Genomic DNA, 20,290 nt, shown 5'->3' on the forward strand with positions numbered 1-20,290 from the left:
ATTTTAAACATATTTCTGAAACATTACAACATCTTTGTGCGTTTTTAAACACATTTCTTAACACAATTTAACAACTTGATCTAAGCATGTTTTATCTTAACCTTTTTTAAATACATTTGAACATCTTAATCTGTGTAAACTGCCAGTTTACACAGATTCATTCAGGGTACCCGACTCTGAATTTTCAGAGTCTAATCAGATCTGCTTTTTCAGTCCAGAGATTCGACTATTCGGCGGGGTTTGTTTACCGGTGTAAGTACCATATTGGCTCGGCTACCAGATCGGCTCGGGGTCCGTCGTCTGCTGATTACGTTACACAATATCATTGGCTGTACGCTTGAATGGGCGTAGGCTACATTGTGATTGGCTGCTAAGGGACAGTTGTGATTGGCTGTTTTGTGCTGTAGCTCTGGCTGTCGTCATAGCAACCACAGCGAGCACATGTGTGAGCGCGAGTAGGTCTGTCTAGTTTCGGTTTGTGTTGCCAGATTGGGCATATATCCCGTTTTTCCAGCCTAACGTGATTCAAAGTAGCCAAATCAGGCTGAAAATGTGCCCAATCTGGCAACACGGACGGCTTATCTTAACAGCCAAGATGATTCCGAGGGATGTTTTGTTTTTAGAAGAAAACTATCCATACAGATAGGTTGGGAATGGTCTATGTTCAAAATGAAAGATCATTACAGGCTCTTTAATTTAAACCATAAAAGACCTTATTGCTGTAGATAGCGTATTGTGTGACGTAATCAGCAGACGACGGACCCCGAGCCGATCTGGTAGCCGAGCCAATATGGAACTTACACCGGCGTTGCTATGGTGACCTAAATTATTATAAGCAACTGAAAACGATGCCGGTTTGAAACTAAAACTGTGATTCTGAAAAAAGTATAAATGCTATCAAAATTCCGGATAGTATTGAAGATACAAGTGTGTAGATTTGTTCAATGGTTTGAACGATGGTAAACGGTTCGAAAATGAATGAGTTACGATGTCTAGAAGTAGGTGTATCAGAATGGGCAGACGTCTTCAATGAAAACAGCTGAAAACGAAGCGGTATGAAACTAAAACGGTGGTTCTGAAGAAATTTTAAATGATATCGAAATTCTGTTTCGATATTATTGAAGATACAAGTGTGTAGATTTGTTAAATGGTTTGCACGAAGATAAACGGTTGAAAATTGATTTAGTTAGGTTACTTCTACAGTTGAAGTACGATTGATGATTTGAATCATCGACTTTCAGGTTTTTCTTCGGGTTTATTTTTTTCTCACGTCGCGCCCCCTCTGAAGAACTCTGGCGCCCCCCAGGGGGGGCGCGCCCCACAGTTTGAAAACCACTGCCTTACATAACAGCACTCTCTCTCTCCCAACAGTCTTCGCTGCGCACTCTTATCCAAATAGGCCTACGTATTGTTTGCGGCGGAGGAAGGGGGTAGATATAAAGACCGGACGAGTCGTTGTGCTGTCCTTCTTCTTAATTGAAGGAGCAGGCAGAGCAAAGCTCTCTCCTGCTGGGCTTTCATTAAAATCAAACACATAAAAATGTCGCAGCCAGTCCTGATGTGTCAGGTGTGCGTGAGAGACATACGAACGTACGCTTATCACTTTTGTAAATGCCATTCGGATCGCATGATAGGAATACTTACTGATAGGAAATCTATTACGATTAGAAATCGGATCAAAAGTGTCCATGTAAACGCGGTTGGATTCATGTTAATGTGTATTTAAAGACATTTCAATTTGTGAAAAAAATTGCTGGGGGAATATAAAATAATTGTCTAATCAACCAAAACTTCCGCAACCCCCCTGCAGTACCTCCGCGGACCCCCTGTTGAAGACCTCTGCTCTAGCCCTAGCAGGGTTGGGTGATCACAGTTTGGTAGGTAGGTTAAATATTGACATTGTTTGGGTTCGGCAATGTCCGATATGGTTAGCTTTTGTGTTAGCCACCTTGGGCTAGAGCGTCATCATTCTAGAATGTCCTCAAGCTCGAGCCTCAACAGAAGTCAATGAGACCAACAGAAAATATACGAAGTGGGTTTAAAATTAAACTGTTGATTCTGAAAAAATTGTAAATTACCTCAAAAATCTTTATGAGATAATTGAAGATCAAAGTGTGTTGATTTGTTAAAAATGTTAAGGTTAACGGTTAAAAAACTGAACAAGTCGCAAAGTCTAACGTGTAGTTGAGCTTTCAGAGCAGTGGCGAAAATATCGACGGTGCAACAGGGGGCCCAGACGGCGTCAGGGGCCCATGGAGGAAGAAAAAAACAAAAAATCGCCTAGGGCGGCAAATGTGTCGGGGGCGCCCTCTGGTGGGGTGGCGCCCTTAATTAATTAACTAAATTATACGAAACACTCACCGTAGTAAGCAGGACTCGGAAGCCCTGGGCCCTGTACCACGAAGCTCGCTTAGAGGGTTAGCGAGGTATGTTGAGCTCCAAGCCTGGGTTAGTTGTACCACGAAAGACGATCTCTTTTAGCGTCGCTGTATCACCATGGTGACTTATGCTCGCAACCAAACCTGGTCGGGAGCAGTTTTTCGGCTTAGTCTAGCCGGAGATCGGCTACTTAAATCGGCGTGCGCAGCTTCCTAGCCCCTCCTCTGACAATGGCGTCACCATTTGTGGGTGTTCCCGTGGACCTCTGCGCACTTCTCGTACAGGCGTCTCTCCGGAGACAGAGGGTTTTACGGGACAGAACCGATCCCCTGGCATTGTCTGACGATATTCAGATTTCAGACTTTATTGTCATTGTGCAAACAACGAAATTGGGGTTCTTCTTGAGAGACACAGATTCTCATAAGAGGGTGTTCGTTATTTGATCGTCCTTTTGGACCTTATGTAGACAATGCTTACTGTTGCGCATTGTGTCTCCGTGACAGAGTGCTAGAGTGGAGGTAACGCGTCAGTCTTGAATATCTGCGCGGGGGGTTCGACTTCCAAGTGACGCGAATTTATGTGAAGCTTAAAAAGTCCCAATTCTCATGCATATGGAATGCTTATTCACTAAAGCTTATGGATTTATATTTTTGTGCTTATTTCGAACTTGAACCCATATTTTAAAGGCCGTGCTGGCACCACATCTATGGGGGTAAAATGCATGATGATAGACCGGCGAATTTGAACCCCGGTCGCTGGCGTTCGGGTCTTATACTAATCCACTACGCTACAGCCGCTACCTCTCGGCGGTTGAAAACATGCGATACATTTCTTACATAGGGTGTATTTAAAGTGAATTCCCTAAATGATAGAATAAGGCAGGATGGACGTTGCTTATGCATTTTTAAATCATCATCATTCTATTTGGATTAATGGCGAACAATTCTGCATTTGGCATAGTTATTTTACAGACAATATGCAGAATATTTTCACTTATACGCATATAGACTGCTTGATCTATCGTAAAGGTGAGAAAAATGACGCAAAAAACGCCCCTTTCACGTGAACGCGCACTGAACCTAAAGCGGAAAACCTGGTTCAACTAATTGAATCTAAAGTGAGCTTCGTGGTACCATTTAACTCTGATTGCGAGTTGCGGCTCTGTCAAGCCAGGTTTTCCCAAGAAAGCCTGGGTATGTTCAGCGAGCTTCGTGGTATAGGGCACAGGTCAAGGGGCACAAAATAAATATGTGCACCAGTGCCCTATACCACGAAGCTCGCTGAAGATACCCAGGCTTTCTTGGGAAAACCTGGCTCGAGTTAAATGGTACCACGAAGCTCACCTTAGATTAAATTAGTTGAACCAGGTTTTCCGCTTTAGGTTCAGTGCGCGTTCACGTGAAAGGGGCGTTTTTTGCGTAATTTTTCTCACCTTTACGATAGATCAAGCAGTCTATATGCGTTTAAGTGAAAATAGTCTGCATATTGTCTGTAAAATAACTATGCCAAATGCAGAATTGTTCGCCATTAATCCAAATAGAATGATGATGATTTAAAAATGCATTAGCAACGTCCATCCTGCCTTATTCTATCATTTAGGGAATTCACTTTAAATACACACTATTTAAGAAATGTATGGCATGTTTTCGACCGCTGAGAGGTAGCGGCTCTAGCGTAATGGATTGGTATAAGACCCGAACGCCAGCGACCGGGTTCAATTTCGCCAGTCTATCATCATCCATTTTACCCCCATAGATGTGGTGCCAGCACGGCCTTGAAAATATGGGTTCAAGTTCGAAATAAGCACAAAAATATAATTCCATAAGCTTTAGTGAATAAGTATTCCATATGCATGAGAATTAGGACTTTTTAAACTTCACATAAATTTGCATCACTTGGGAGTCGAACCCCCCGCGCAGAAATTCAAGACTGACGCGCTACCTCCACTCTAGCACACTGTCACGGAGACACAATGCGCAACAGTAATCATTGTCTACATAAGGTCCAAAAGGACGATCAAATAACGAATACCCTCTGATGAGAATCTGTATCTCTCATGAAGAACCCCAATTTCGTTGTTTGCGCAATGACAATAAAGTCTGAAATCTGAATATCGTCAGACAATGCCAAGGGATCGGTTCTGTCCCGTAAAACCCTCTGTCTCCGGAGGGACGCCTGTACGAGAAGTGCGCCGGGGTCCACGGGAACACCCACAAATGGTGACGCCATTGTGAGAGGAGGGGCTAGGAAGCTGCGCACGCCGATTTAAGTAGCCGATCTCCGGCTAGACTAAGCCGAAAAACTGCTCCCGACCAGGTTTGGTTGCGAGCATAAGTCACCATGGTGATACAGCGACGCTAAAAGAGATCGACTTTCGTGGTACAACTAACCCAGGCTTGGAGCTCAACATACCTCGCTAACCCTCTAAGCGAGCTTTGTGGTACAGGGCCCAGGGAATATCACCACGATGTTGCGCCACTGTGTCAGAGAATAGGAGTTTGACTTCCCATTGACTTCTATCTACAAATGTGTACAGACAAACTTTGTGAGTGGTAGACGTGTTATTGATCATGAGACATTAACAACCTTTTCACTGTGTCTCACACTCTGAAACCTGTCAGCTGAGACCATAGGTTGACTCTATAATTGACCACTTTATGCTCACATTTTACTGATCTTAATGTCCTTTGGACATTTAGAGTGGTTTACAAATCCTTCTAACGTCATCTGGCCTGAGCTTATTCGTCAAATGTGTCCCTTTGTTGATGGCGTTGAGTCATCTTTGTAATCTTGCTGGAATGGTGACTCTGATCTTCCCTGCAAACCCAATTTGGCCACTCATAGAGGCTGACTTGAAGTATTGGATAGGCATTGCAGATCTAACGCTGTGAGTGACTGAATCACATTGCAAATCTGCTGTTCATTTCCAATAGAGACACCTGACACCTGTCTGAACACCTGACAGATGGCCAGGGAGCAAATGAGGCCGCTTATTCACTTACTGTCAGTGAGCTGATAACAGAAAGACTCGAGGGAAAACACTGGTTTGGGGAGCAGTCTACACTTACACAACTGAGGGTGTGCTGGGGACTGCCGTCCCGGGGCCTGATACGTCTCAGAAAAGGCCTCCGTTTGGGAGGCACAGTACAGGGAGACATGACAGCAACATCGCAGAAATGGGCAGTGTAATTCCCACTGGTTTAATTTAAAGAGGGATTTGAATGAATTTGTTTAAACTTGGTGTATTTTTAAACATTGTAGTCACATTGATTGAATACTGAATTATATTTTCACTAACTGCACTATTTATAGCTATAATATATGACAAAGATTGTCAAGTTAATACCAGCATCAATATTATCTACATGTGCATGGTACGTTATGTTCATGTGGTGATGCTGTCTGAGGGGCTAGGTTGGGGTTCATCTGGCCTGAACACTGGGGTCGGCACCACTACTCTTGGGATGAGTGCCATGGGATCTGTAGTGACCACAGGGAGTCAGGACCTCGGTTGTTTTCACCGGGAAGACAGGAATAAAGCCTAAAGGGAACTAGGATATACCTTGGAATGAAGCCTAAAGGGAACTAGGATAGACCTTACAGATTTAAGATCAGTGTCCTAAATGCTTCTTGTTTACTTTAGCCTATTCCACACAGGCACACAGTCTTAACCTGCAAAGTTCTGGAAGATTTCCTGCATAGGTCATGTTTGAATGCGAACAGGGATCGATGTTTCTGTAATGCTGCTATCCATTTTGATGGTAGGCTGGTACGAACAACCAGCTTCAGCGAGAACGTGACGTATTTCCCTTGCTCCAGCCTTCCAGTTTGCCATTTGTGTCCGACGAGTTTGAGAAGAAAACTATTTTGGAAAAAAGAAATAATCCAGTATAATGGTCGCCAGCCTTTACAGAAACATTAACATTGCAAGCCTTTTACATTGCAATAATATCTTGCCATTTTCGCCAATTTTAATTTCAACAAGTTCTGTCGTGTTTCTGTCGAGCCACAAGGGGTAGTAGCGGGCTAGTCATCATTAGCAACATAGCCTCTTTAGCAAACCAGCTTGAAAACACAACTTTACATTGAATTGCACGCAAAGCATGACCGTGCAATGCATACATTGGTGACCGGATTAAAGCAGCAATGAAATCAAGTGTGTAAGAGGATTTAAAATCGACATCACAACCCCCAACGTGGTACAAATACAAAGAAAATACAGCTCAATCCCCATTGACTATGGGCGCAGCCATCTTCTTTGCTAGTTGTACAGATTTGCTCGCTCTACTTTGAAAGCGACGAGATACTACGACCGAAAGGGGGCGTGCCTCAGTGAAATGCCGCAAGAAAGCTGGGAGATTTGCGACTTTACCACTTCGTACATCCAAATGGATAGCAGCATATATTAGCACGAGCTCCACATTGAGCGAACGAACCAATCACAAGACTGCTGAGGACGTATTTTAAATTGGCGACTGTTTATGAAATCGAGCAGATGTTAATGCGTGGGCGCCGGGTTCTGTGTGCCACAAAGGATCCCGGGAGGATTCACACCATGGGTAGATGGACCTTTGGCGCACTCCTGGGTCCTTTGCGGCAGTGGCACTATACGGGGTCTATTGAACTCCACAATGTGGAGTCCACATTGGTGACGGTGGAGTTGGAGAACATTGAAACTGTCACTGAGAAGCCCATGGAGGTCGGTTAGGTGGAGGGTCAAAATAAAACCAACACTCGGGGTTTTGCGCTGTAAGAGGCATGAGAGTTGCATACTGCTTAATCTAGGCTCCCTTCTGGTAAATCCCTTGCTGCTCACAAAAATATATATTACAATCCCCATATTTTGGCATCGCTGTTCAATGTATGTGAGCAGGGGCGGCCTTCCCTACAGGAGGGTCAGGCGGCCGCCTAGAGCGCCATCTAGAGGGGGAGCGCAAAATATAAAATGCGCCCGAAAAAAAAAAAATTACTTATTGGCCACGTCTCCCCGTCAACAATCGCCCCCCCCCGTCAACAATCGCTTCATACCCCCCCCGTCAACAATCGCTTCATACCCCCCCCCCTCGCCTAGAGCGCCAAATGTGCTGGGGCCGCCCCTGTATGTGAGTGGATGCAAGAGTGAAATGTGCCTGAAAGTAGCTGAATGTGTGAATAGTGTTAATCACTAGTGGTGCCTGTAATTTTGTACCAGTAAGTTAAGGGAACAATGCCTGAAAGGGGCTTGGAGACACATGTGTGTCCCTAAAGGAGCCTGAATATGCGCAACATGCAAGTACTCAGACTGGGACTGAACATTGACCTGGGACTTTGAAACAGACCGGTCCATCAACCATATCATTCATAAATACATATTTGTACATAAACATTAACCTGGAGCTACCATATGGGTAATCTGGGCCCAGGGTACCCTTAGCAGGAAAGGGCCCTCCGGCGTTGGGAGGAAAAGAAAAAGGGCTCCACAGAAATACGACACAAAACTTCACCCATCTCTTGATCTTGATGATTATCCAATCAGGATTAAATAAAAGTTAGGGATGCAAGAAATATCCCAAATTGTTCCCCTGCTAAGTAGCCTAGTGGGTAACCAAGTAGTATACTATATTTTCCTGACAAGATATTCGGTAGGTGTGTCGTTGAATCCCTCTTTGATATGTAATTTTATTTAAAAGTATTTAGATCTGGTTTCCCATCTCTTTATGTTGAATTTGTTGCATGGTACAACAAATATTTTTGTTGCTTTCAGTAGAACAGGTTGATTCGAGATAGAGAGCCACCCTAAAGTATGCATTATGCAATCTGAATGTTTAGTATTTATCTTTTTATCTTTTTATTATGTATGCAGTACTATATTCCATTGTTACTGGCTGTAGTCCACTATGGCAACAGGCAATTGTGGAGTGTTTATCTGGTTTAAGCAGCCTCACCTGGCCTGAGTCTGAACGATTAGACTCTGACACTGACGGCGAGCGAGGCTGCATACCCACATTGTGCATTGAGCAATCTATGTTCACAGGTTAAGCCGGCCATCCCCAGACACACTCAGGATCGCTCCAACATTTTGGCATGGATCACCTGCTTCATTTACAATTGTCATTCAAACGCTGCATTAAACAGGTTTTAAAACCACCTCCCAGTGCCCTGGTATCAAAGGAGCGGAGCCCAGTTAAAACCACCTGGGCGGTGTGTAGCATTGACCTTGCTTCAGAAATAAATAACATTTCTTCAAATAAAGAAAAGGTTTGAGTTGGTTGCATAGATAGCCAGAATAGATATTACAATTTTCCGAACCAATATGTATCACATTCCAAATGTGAACAAATACTTTGACATGATTTGGAAAGGAATAAAAAACTGGTTCAAATGGGTTTTGATTTTATTATTTCGATTGTGAAAGATGGTTAATCTCGTGAGCGTTTGAGAAAGAATTAAGATTCATTGTTTTTTTTCTCAGTTCACTTTCTTCATCTTTTACGCATACATACAAATGAAGAACGGAAGTCATTGAAGCAGAAAGATAGACAATACATTTAAGCTTTTTCACGATGACAAGTAGTGCTTCTGACTTTCATAAGCACTACTGAGGTTACAAACATTAGCCCTTGGATGGTAAGACTGGATTTCTCCTAAGTACCCGTAAGACAGCGCCCCTGATCTCTTTGTTCTGCAGACAGTAGACGGAGGGGTTAATGAGAGGTGGCACTAGCGTAGAGATGATCTGCAAAGCGTTTCTCTCTGTTAAGTACAGCCTAACTCCCACTTTGGTTAACATTACTGACACCAGCTTCGGAGCATAGAAAGAAAAAACAGGGATTAAATGGCTGATGACAGTGCGGAACGTGCGCCCTCCTTTCTCCGTGTTTGGGAGCCTCAGCACAGTAAAGACAAGTTTCCCATAGGAAAGTAAGATCAATGGCAACTGCCCAGCGATTAGCCACAGACTAATTATATCGGACACGAACCAATACAGTTCTGGATCCACACAGGCTGCCCTGATGATCGCTGCATAGTCACAGAAAACGTATTTGATCACAGGCTGACAGTACGGCAGCTGATCTGCAATGTACGCCAATTTGCCAATGCAACCGATCCCCAAAAGCCAGGACACCACAATCAATAGGAACACTCGCTGGTTGGTCAGGATGGTGGCATAGCGTAAGGGCTCGCTGATGGCCACAGTGCGGTCCAGTGCCATCAGAGAGAGGGCCAGACACTGTGTGACGTCTCCTAGGTGGTGGATGAAGACGCGGGACAGGCAGGAGTGGTAGGAGATGGTTTTGTCCCCGGCCAGCAGAACAGAGATCATGGTGGTACTGGCGCCGGTGGTGAACATGATGTCCACCAGAGCCAGGTTACAGATCAGCAGGTACATGGGGCGGTGCAGACGCCTGTCTGTGGAGATGACGCAGATGTTGGTGGTGGAGCCGAGGAGGGCCAGGCAGTAGGCCAGCAGGATCACAGTGCCCATCAGCTTGTGGTAGGGTAGGTGGTCGAAGCCTGTGATGGTGAACTCCACCACGTTCTGCCCTGAGAAGTTCACTAACGACATCCTCACGCAAGGGAACCTCCCTTGACGTGTTAAAGCCGGAGCACAGTCATGAAATTATGATGCTAGACTGGAAGTTTGGTTCTAAGAAGTGTGCATTATAAAGGTGGGGTTCAGAAGCCGCAGCCTATGGGATGCATGGCAGGTGAGTCACGTGTTTTGGTCAAGTAGTTATTCTTTCCTCTGTGCAGAGGAAAGTCATATAGTCTAGTTTATTAAACCTCTGGTCATCTCGCATGGTAATGCAGATGTCTCAACTGCAATAAATAATATATTTTCATTGCTGAATCCAAACAAGTGTTAAGATTAGATTGAACCGTACAAAATGCACATTTTGGTTGCTCATTCCATTAACACTATTTCCTGTCAATATAACATCAGGGTTGTCAAAATAGTTTTGCAACATCAGTGAAGGTCGAGTTCAGCAGGTCCCGCCAGACCTAATTAAATGGTACCCTGTGGTCTTTAGGGACGTGAGCCACACAAAACAAACACACGTTACGTTATGTTCATGTGGTGATGCTGGCTGAGGGGCCAGGTTGGGGTTCATCTGGCCTGGACACAAGGGTCAGCACCACTACTCTTGGGATGAGTGCCATGGGATCTGTAGTGACCACAGGGAGTCAGGATCCCTCTTGTTTACATCGGGAAGGCAGGAATAAAGCCTAGAGGGAACTAGGATATACCTTACAGATTTAGGATCACAGTGTCCTAGCTGCTGCTTGTTTCCTTCAGGCCCTTTCCATGCCATTTCCTGCATGAGGTCAAACGTGAATGGGAACAGGGATAGATATTCCTGGAAATCTGCACGGACTGTTTGTTAACTCGCCCCATTTATACCTTATCTCCAGCTTTTGGCTTTGCCAAACCATGTGTGAACGTGAGCTGCTGAAAGCATGTGTGAATAGTATAAATCACTAGCGGTGCCTGAAATGTTATGCCAGTAATATACTGAGAACTATGCGTGAGAGGAGCTTAGAGACACATGTGTGTCCCTAAAGGAATCTGAACACCTGCAATATGCCCAGTGAGCTAATGAGGCCTCTTATTAATTTACTGACAATAAGCTGATAACAGAGGGACTCGAGGGGAAACAGTGGTTTGGATAAGAGTTCCAGTAACACAGCTGATGGTGAACTGACGTCTCGATCGGCTTAGCTCAGGAGTTAGAGCAGTTGTCTTGTAACTGAAAGGTTGCTAGGTCAATCCTAGCTGAGTGTTGATGTGTCCCTGAGGAAGACACTTAACCCTAACTGCTCCTGACGAGCTGGCGGTCGCCTTGCATGGTTGACTTTGCCGTTGGTGTGTCAATGTGTGTATTAAACGATGTAAGTCGCTTTGAATAAAAGCGTCTGCTAAATGCCCTAATTGTAAATTGACTCGAGGGGAAACGGTGGTTTGGATAAGAGTAACAGTAACACAGCTTATGGTGAACTGAGGACTTGATGCTCTGTGGCCTCAATTTATCTAAAATAAGGCCTCAGTCTTGAAGGCAGAGTCAGGATCGGACTGGGACTGAACATCGGCCCGGGACTTTGAAACAGACCCACCACCACACATACCATTTCTAAATATATAGATTTACGTAAACATTAAAGCTTGGAGTCGGTGCTTCTATCCGGACATTGTAATGCTGCACCCCTACAAATTGCCTACAATAACTCTATCCTGTATTACTGGACTGTAATGTAGTGGACTCCCCATCAGCAAGGATTTATGATCCCTCTACGAAAAAGGGAGCAAGGCGATTCAAAGCAAAGGCGGCTGTTGCAAACCTGGAGCTACCATATGGGTAATCTGGGCCCAGGGGCCCCTTAACATGAAAGAGGCCTCCGGCGTTTTGAGGAAAATAATATTTTTTTCCTCCTGACTAAGCGGGTAACCAAGTGTTATCCTTCCGATATTTTCCAGACAAGATATTCGGTAGATGTGTCGTTGAAACATCCCTCTTTGATATGTTATGTTATTTTAAGTTTTTAGATCTGGTTGACCATCTCTTTAAATTGTATTTGTTGCATGTGGTGTACAGTCGCTTAGCGTAGTTAAGCCACTGGGGCTGCTCAACCAGAGATCTCCCTCCAGCCTCAAGGTTTGGAACATAATGGGCCCAGTGCAAGACTTGCGCTGGGCCCATTATGCTCCAAACCTTTAGGCTGGAGGGAGATCTCTGGTTGAGCAGTTGTTGATGTGGGTTTGTTGGAGCTGGAGCAAGAGGGCATTGAGATAGTGGCAGAAGCCTCCAGGGCCAAGTTTCATGATAACCATGGATCCATACTGTATTAAGGGCCCACTAACACCTATGTATAAGCACCCATAAAGAAGCATGCCAAGGGACCTTTAAGAAATTAAATTAATTTGTTTCAACAAAGAAAATGTGTGAGTTGGTTTCATTATTAGCAGGAATAAATATAAACATTTTCAGAACAAAAAATGAATGAAAAAAAGGAAAATAATAAAAAAACATTTCAATTGGGTTTTGATTTTATTATTTAGATTGTGAAAGATGGTTAATCTCTGTAAACAGTTTGAGAAAGATTAAAAATGCACTGTTTTCTCCGATCACTTTCTTCATCTTTTACATACATATATACAAATAAAGAACAGAAGTAGAAGACAAAGAATCAGAAAGTTTTTTCTAATTCAAGCTTTTTCAAACATCAGGCAATATTTGGTAAAGCACTACTGAGGTTACACACATTAGTCCTTGGATGGTTAGACCGGATTTCTCCTAAATATGCGTAAGAGAGCGCCCCTGATCTCTTTGTTCTGCAGACAGTAGACAGAGGGGTTAATGAGAGATGGCACTAGCGTAGAGATGATCAGCAAAGCGTTTCTCTCTGTTAAGTTCAGCCTAACTCCCACTCTGGTTAACAGATCTGACACCAGCTTCGGAGCATAGTAACAAACAACAGGGATGAAATGGCTGATGACAGTGCGGAACGTGCGCCCTCCTTTCTCCGTGCTTGGGAGCCTCAGCACAGTAAAGACAAGTTTCCCATAGGAAAGTAAGATCAATAGCAACTGCCCAGCGATTAGCCACAGACCAATTATACTGGGCATGAACCAATACGGTTCTGGATCCACACAGGCTGCCCTGATGATCGCTGCATAGTCACAGAAAACGTATTTGATCACAGGCTGACAGTACGGCAGCTGATCTGCAGTATAAACCAATTTGCCCATGCAACCGATCCCCAAAAGCCAGGACACCACAATCAATTGGAACACTCGCTGGTTGGTCAGGATGGTGGCATAGCGTAAGGGCTCGCTGATGGCCACAGTGCGGTCCAGTGCCATCAGAGAGAGGGCCAGACACTGTGTGATGTCTCCTAGGTGGTAGATGAAGACGCGGGACAGGCAGGAGTTGTAGGAGACGGTTTTGTCCCTGGCCAGAAGAATGGAGATCATGGTGGTACTGGCGCCGGTGGTGAACATGATGTCCACCAGAGCCAGGTTACAGATCAGCAGGTACATGGGGCGGTGCAGACTCCTGTCTGTGGAGATGACGCAGATGTTGGTTGTGGAGCAGAGGAGGGCCAGGCAGTAGGCCAGCAGGATCACAGTGCCCATCAGCTTGTGGTAGGGTAGATGGTCGAAGCCCGTGATGGTGAACTCTGCCACGTTCTGCCCTGAGAAGTTCACTAAAGACATCCTCACGCAAGGGAACCTCCCTTGACGCGTTAAAGCCGGAGCACAGTCATGAAATGATGATGCTAGACTGGAAGTTTGGTTCTAAGAAGTGTGCATTATAAAGGTGAGGTTCAGAAGCCGCAGCCTATGGGATGCATGGCAGGGTGAGTCACGTGTTTTGGTCAAGTAGTAATTCTTTCCTCTGTGCAGAGGAAAGTCATATAGTATTGTTTATTAAACCTCTGGTCATCTCGCATGGTAATGCAGATGTCTCAACTGCAATAAATAATATATTTTCATTGCTGAATCCAAACAAGTGTTAAGATTAGATTGAACCGTACAAAATGCAATTTTTGGTTGCTCATTCCATTAACACTATAACATCAGGGTTGTCAAAATAGTTTTGCAACATCAGTGATGGTCGAGTTCAGCAGGTCCCGCCAGACCTAATTAAATGGTACCCTGTGGTCTTTAGGGACGTGAACCACACAAAACAAGCACATGTTACGTTATGTTCATGTGGTGATGCTGGCTGAGGGGCCAGGTTGGGGTTCATCTGGCCTGGACGCAAGGGTCAGCACCACTACTCTTGGGATGAGTGCCATGGGATCTGTAGTGACCACAGGGAGTCAGGATCCCTCTTGTTTTCATCGGGAAGGCAGGAATAAAGCCTAGAGGGAACTAGGATATACCTTACAGATTTAGGATCACAGTGTCCTAGCTGCTGCTTGTTTCCTTCAGGCCCTTTCCATGCCATTTCCTGCATGAGGTCAAACGTGAATGGGAGCAGGGATAGATATTCCTGGAATTCTGCACGTATACGAGTAATAAGGATTGCCCGACGTCCCGGGGCAAGTAAAACGCCACCTTGGGCAAAGAACTATGACAACCCGCTTGCCCGTTCGGGCAAGTGGAGGACTCGAAGCAAAAATAAATAAATTAATTATTCGGAACTTTGTTTTTTACAATAATCGATAAAGTTATTATGTTGCCCCCTCCCCTTGCCCTCGTCGGATAATGCTTGTAATGCTTGGTGTACTATTTGATTTTATTTGAATGTGGCTTCGGCCAATCAAAATCGAGATCGCGAGACTCCCGGCAGGTAGCAGGCACGCCGCAGTCAGTTAAGAACTAGGAGATGGCTGCGTGCAAACTTTTCAAGCATCCTGGAAGAAGGAGTTCCCCTGGGTTATACTCAAGGATGTGGAGGAATCACCAACTATGTTCTGCGAGGTTTGCCTTAAGTTCCTGTCACCGGCAGATAAAAGCAGTTTGTTTTTTAAAGGAACGTCATCTTTCAGAAAGCAGATGCTTGAGTGTCACGATAAGAGCAAGCATCATCTTGCTTGCATGGCAGCTAAGCGGGCTGCTGATAACCCGTCCTCCGGTGCCTTGCCGGTTCTTTTTACTAAACAGAACGCGGAGGCAAATGTGGTTATCACAAAGCTGATAATATAAAGATAAAATATAACAATTTACCTAAATCTTTGTCGTTATTTGATAACCACTAATAAAAAATATAGATATATGTTTGGGGCCAGTAAAAATTTATTTCGGGCAAGTAGAATTCAGACCCACTGGCCCGACTGGGCAAGTGGAAAAAAACCTTAGCGTTGAGCCCTGACTCCGTCTTTTGGCTTTGCCAAGCCATGTGTGAACGTGAGCTGCTGAAAGCATGTGTGAATAGTTTAAATCACTAGCGGTGCCTGAAATGTTATCCCAGTAATATACTGAGAACTATGCCTGAGAGGAGCTTAGAGACACATGTGTGTCCCTAGAGGAATCTGAACACCTGCAATGTGCCCAGTGAGCTAATGAGGCCTCTTATTAATTTACTGACAATAAGCTGATAACAGAGGGACTGGAGGGGAAACAGTGGTTTGGATAAGAGTTACATTAACACAGCTGATGGTGAACTGAGGACTTGATGCTCTGTGGCCTCAATTTGACTCAAACAGGCGAAGGCAGAGTCAGGGTCGGACTGGGACTGAACATCGGCCCGGGACTTTGAAACAGACCCACCACCACACATACCATTTCTAAATATATACAATAAAGCTTGGAGTCGGTGCTTCTATCTGGACATTGTAATGCTGCACCCCTACAGATTGCCCACAATAACTGTACATTTTAATTATTGAACATAAAATGATTGGTCAAACAGATTTTACCAATCTGGTGAAAGTTCATTTAATGTTAAGCATAGCTAATTTGATTATCACAGACCTTTTTTTCTTCCTTTATTATTACAGGCCATGTTCTTTGGTAAATGTTGAGAATTAAACAAAATATTGTGATTTCTATTTTTATTTACGGTCAAATTATCATTACTGAAATCCCTAATACATAGATTAAAGAAAAGGAGGGGAAAACATATGAGGTGGGGGGGGGGGGGGTGGTTAGAAACCACCTTGACGCTGTTGTATGAGATAGTGGAGCAATATAAATATTTGTCAGCTCTCATGCAAATTCATGACTTGACTTAGCACATGTGAATTCCGACCGTTCTCTTGTGGTGGAGGTTTATTATCATGCTCTGTGAGTTTACGCAAGGCGGGCCCCCACCGGTGGCACCGTCCCCAGCTACGCCCCTGGTGGCGGTGCCAGGGCAGTCGACCGGACACCTGGGGTGTCACCAGACTCTCCAAAATAACAGTCCCACACTGAGCCAAGACACTGAGGACCCAGTTAAGTACAACACAAGTATTTTTGCAAAAGCTTTTCATTCCAATTAAAACCTGGGATTATAACAATGAAATCTTAATTATTTATCTGTTTTGATTTTGTTCATGCACATTTTTATAAATATTAGATTAATTTTGGGTGTGAAGCACTTTCATTTTGTAGCTTTGAGATTGTATAATGTATTCCATTGTTAGTGGTTGGAGTAAACTACGGCAACAGGTAATTGTGGAGTGTTTGTGGATGACGGCTGGTTTAATCAGCCTCAGCTGGCCCGAGTCAGACGGACTAGACTCTGAACTTAAGTGAGGCTGCACACCTGTTGTGCATTGGGCAATCTACATTCACAGGTTAAACCAGCCATCCCCAGACACACTCGGGATCGCTTCAACTTGGTGGCATGCTCATTTACAGTTGTCGTTCAACTCTGCTATAAACTGGTTTCAACACCACCACATTGACCTGGTTTCGGTGGAGCTCAGTAAAAGCCACTTTGCTTAAGAAATTAATTTAAAATGTTTGAGTTTGTTTCATGATTAGCCAGAATAAATATTACAATTTTCAGAACCAAAATGTATCACACACCAAAAGTGTACATGTACTTTGTCATTATTTCGAAAGGAATAAAAAAACATTTCAAATGGGTTTTTATTTTATTATTTAGATTTTGAAAGATGGTTCATCACTGTAAACAGTTTGAGAAAGATAAAAAATTTACTGTTTGCTCAGTTCACTTTCTTCATCTTTTACATACAAATGAAGAACAGAAGTAGAAGACAAAAGAAGCAGAAAGACACACCAGACATTCAAGCTTTTTCACACATCAGGCAATATTTGGTAAAGCACTACTGAGGTTACAAACATTAGCCCTTGGATGGTAAGACCGGATTTCTCCAAAATATGCGTAAGACAGCGCCTCTGATCTCTTTGTTCTGCAGACAGTAGACGGTGGGGTTAATGAGAGATGGCACTAGCGTAGAGATGATCAGCAAAGCGTTTCTCTCTGTTAAGTTCAGCCTAACTCCCACTCTGGTTAACAGTACTGACACCAGCTTCGGAGCATAGTAACAAACAACAGGGATGAAATGGCTGATGACAGTGCGGAACGTGCGCCCTCCTTTCTCCGTGCTTGGGAGCCGCAGCACAGTAAAGACAAGTTTCCCATAGGAAAGTAAGATCAATGGCAACTGCCCAGCGATTAGCCACAGAGCAATTATACTGGGCACGAACCAATACGGTGCTGGATCCACACAGGCTGCCCTGATGAACGCTGCATAGTCACAGAAAACGTATTTGATCACAGGCTGACAGTGAGGCAGCTGATCTGCAATGTAAGCCAATTTGCCAATGCAAGCAATACCCAAAAGCCAGGACACCACAATCAATAGGAAAGCTCGCTGGTTGGTCATGATGGTGGCATAGCGTAAGGGCTTACTGATGGCCACAGTGCGGTCCAGCGCCATCAGAGAGAGGGCCAGACACTGTGTGACGTCTCCTAGGTGGTAGATGAAGACGCGGGACAGGCAAGAGTTGTAGGAGATGGTTTTGTCCCCGGCCAGCAGAACAGAGATCATGGTGGTACTGGCGCCGGTGGAGAACATGATGTCCACCAGAGCCAGGTTACAGATCAGCAGGTACATGGGGCGGTGCAGACGCCTGTCTGTGGAGATGACGCAGATGTTGGTGGTGGAGCCGAGGAGGGCCAGGCAGTAGGCCAGCAGGATCACAGTGCCCATCAGCTTGTGGTAGGGTAGGTGGTCGAAGCCCGTGATGGTGAACTCCACCACGTTCTGCCCTGAGAAGTTCACTAAAGACATCCTCACGCAAGGGAACCTCCCTTGACGCGTTAAAGCCGGAGCACAGTCATGAAATGATGATGCTAGACTGGAAGTTTGGTTCTAAGAAGTGGGCGTTATAAAGGTGAGGTTCAGAAGCCGCAGCCTATGGGATGCATGGCAGGGTGAGTCACCTGTTTTGGTCAAGTAGTTATTCTTTCCTCTATGCAGAGGAAAGTCATATAATCTAGTTTATTAAACCTCTGGTCGTCTCGCATGCTAATGCAGATGCCTCAACTGCAATAAATAATATATTTTCATTGCTGAGGTGTTAAGATTAGATTGAACCGTACGAAATGCAATTTTTGGTTGCTCATTCCATTAACACTATTTCCTGTCAATATAACATCATGGTTGTCAAAATAGTTTTGCAACATCAGTGAAGGTCGAGTTCAGCAGGTCACGCCAGACCTAATTAAATGGTACCCTCTGGTCTTTAGGGACGTGAACCAAACAAAACAAACACATATTACATTATGTTCATGTGGTGATGCTGGCTGAGGGGCCAGGTTGGGGTTCATCTGGCCTGGACACAAGGGTCAGCACCACTACTCTTGGGATGAGTGCCATGGGATCTGTAGTGACCACCGGGAGTCAGGATCTCTCTAGATGTCATCGGGAAGGCAGGAATAGAGCCTAGAGGGAACTAGGATATACCTTACCGATTTAGGATCACAGTGTCCTAGCTTCTGCTAGTGGTGCTGAGATGATGCCTCATGAAACGTCAAAGCCTCGCAGCCAGATGAACCATCAAAGTGGTTCGACCTCGAAGCTTCAAATGAGTACGCTAGGGACACCTAGTGGTGAATGAAATTATGATGAAAGAAAGAGTTTCCTGTGATGATGTGATGTTTGCTTCGTACAACATCAACATTTCAGTGATACGTGTGAGTGTGCCGTTCATAAGTATCTCCCGAGCTCATGGTAGAGAACAAATCATTGGACAAAGATTTTAAGTCATCGCGGGCAAAATAGATTGTCTTACACTTACAGTAGCCTACTAATAATTGTAATAATAGAACTGCATGATGACTGGGAATGAGTGTGATTAATTACATAGCCATAAAAGTGATCTTGGAACTGGGTAGGGTCTTCTTTTTGTAAAAATGTGCCAATTGTGAACCCATATCGCGGAACAGCCCGAGATGAAGCCTCGAATGTCACGCACTACGTCATTTCGCCTATGTGAATCCTACTCGATACGGAGCTTCGCTGGGGGAGGAGGCGAGGTACTCGACACACGCCTCGATGCCTCGACGCAAACCATAACATCACTAGCTGCTGCTTGTTTCCTTCAGGCCCTTTCCATGCCATTTCCTGCATGAGGTCAAACGTGAATGGGAACAGGGATAGATATTCCTGGAAATCTGCATGGACTGTTTGTTAACTCGCCCCATACCTTATCTCCATCTTTTGGCTTTGCCAAGCCATGTGTGAACGTGAGCTGCTGAAAGCATGTGTGAATAGTTTAAATCACTAGCGGTGCCTGAAATGTTATCCCAGTAATATACTGGGAACTATGCATGAGAGGAGCTTAGAGACACATGTGTGTCCCAAGAGGAATCTGAACACCTGCAATATGCCCAGTGAGCTAATGAGGCCTCTTATTAATTCACTGACAATAAGCTGATAACAGGACTCGAGGGGAAACAGTGGTTTGGATAATAGTTACAGTAACACAGCTGATGGTGAACTGAGGTCTTGATCGGCTTAGCTCAGGAGTTAGAGCAGTTGTCTTGTAACCGAAAGGTTGCTAGTTCAATCCTAGCTGACTGTTGATGTGTCCCTGAGGAAGACACTTAACCCTAACTGCTCCTGATGAGCTGGCGGTCGCCTTGCATGGTTGACTTTTCCGTTGGTGTGTCAATGTGTGTATTAAACGATGTAAGTCGCTTTGAATAAAAGCGTCTGCTAAATGCCCTAATTGTAAATTGACTCGAGGGGAAACGGTGGTTTGGATAAGAGTAACAGTAACACAGCTGATGGTGAACTTAGGACCTGATGCTCTGTGGCCTCAATTTGTCTCAAATAAGGCCTCAGTCTTGAAGGCAGAGTCAGGATCGGACTGGGACTGAACATCGGCCCGGGACTTTGAAACAGACCCACCACCACACATACCATTTCTAAATATATACATTAATTTTGGAGTCGGTGTTTCTATCCGGACATTGTAATGCTGCACCCCTACAATAACTGTATCACTGGACTGTAATGTGGTGGA

General features: G+C 44.5%; 3 protein-coding genes across 3 annotated transcripts; all 3 read right to left on the reverse strand.

Annotated features, from left to right (window-relative positions):
* Nucleotides 1-8,971: 8,971 nt before the first annotated feature.
* LOC130386132 (olfactory receptor 6N1-like) lies at nucleotides 8,972-10,161 on the reverse strand. Its single transcript, XM_056594909.1, has one exon. The coding sequence runs from the start codon at nucleotides 9,923-9,925 to the stop codon at nucleotides 8,972-8,974; it is 954 nt and encodes a 317-aa protein (XP_056450884.1). The 5' UTR covers nucleotides 9,926-10,161.
* A 2,458-nt stretch (nucleotides 10,162-12,619) lies between these two features.
* Nucleotides 12,620-13,573, reverse strand: LOC130386480 (olfactory receptor 6N1-like). The gene has a single exon (XM_056595412.1). It carries the CDS (start codon nucleotides 13,571-13,573, stop codon nucleotides 12,635-12,637), a length of 939 nt encoding a protein of 312 aa, XP_056451387.1. The 3' UTR covers nucleotides 12,620-12,634.
* Nucleotides 13,574-16,959: 3,386 nt separating this feature from the next.
* On the reverse strand, nucleotides 16,960-18,051 carry LOC130386463 (olfactory receptor 10G4-like). Its single transcript, XM_056595400.1, has one exon. It carries the CDS (start codon nucleotides 18,049-18,051, stop codon nucleotides 17,098-17,100), a length of 954 nt encoding a protein of 317 aa, XP_056451375.1. The 3' UTR covers nucleotides 16,960-17,097.
* Nucleotides 18,052-20,290: the final 2,239 nt, after the last annotated feature.

The sequence above is a fragment of the Gadus chalcogrammus genome, chromosome 7, assembly GCF_026213295.1.
Source record: "Gadus chalcogrammus isolate NIFS_2021 chromosome 7, NIFS_Gcha_1.0, whole genome shotgun sequence".
Taxonomy (NCBI): Eukaryota; Metazoa; Chordata; class Actinopteri; order Gadiformes; family Gadidae; genus Gadus; species Gadus chalcogrammus.

Excerpts from the sequence above, each read along its gene's own strand:
- LOC130386132 (XM_056594909.1), bottom strand. The coding sequence starts at position 9,925 with ATGTCGTTAGTGAACTTCTCAGGGCAGAACGTGGTGGAGTTCACCATC.
- LOC130386480 (XM_056595412.1), bottom strand. The coding sequence starts at position 13,573 with ATGTCTTTAGTGAACTTCTCAGGGCAGAACGTGGCAGAGTTCACCATC.
- LOC130386463 (XM_056595400.1), bottom strand. The coding sequence starts at position 18,051 with ATGTCTTTAGTGAACTTCTCAGGGCAGAACGTGGTGGAGTTCACCATC.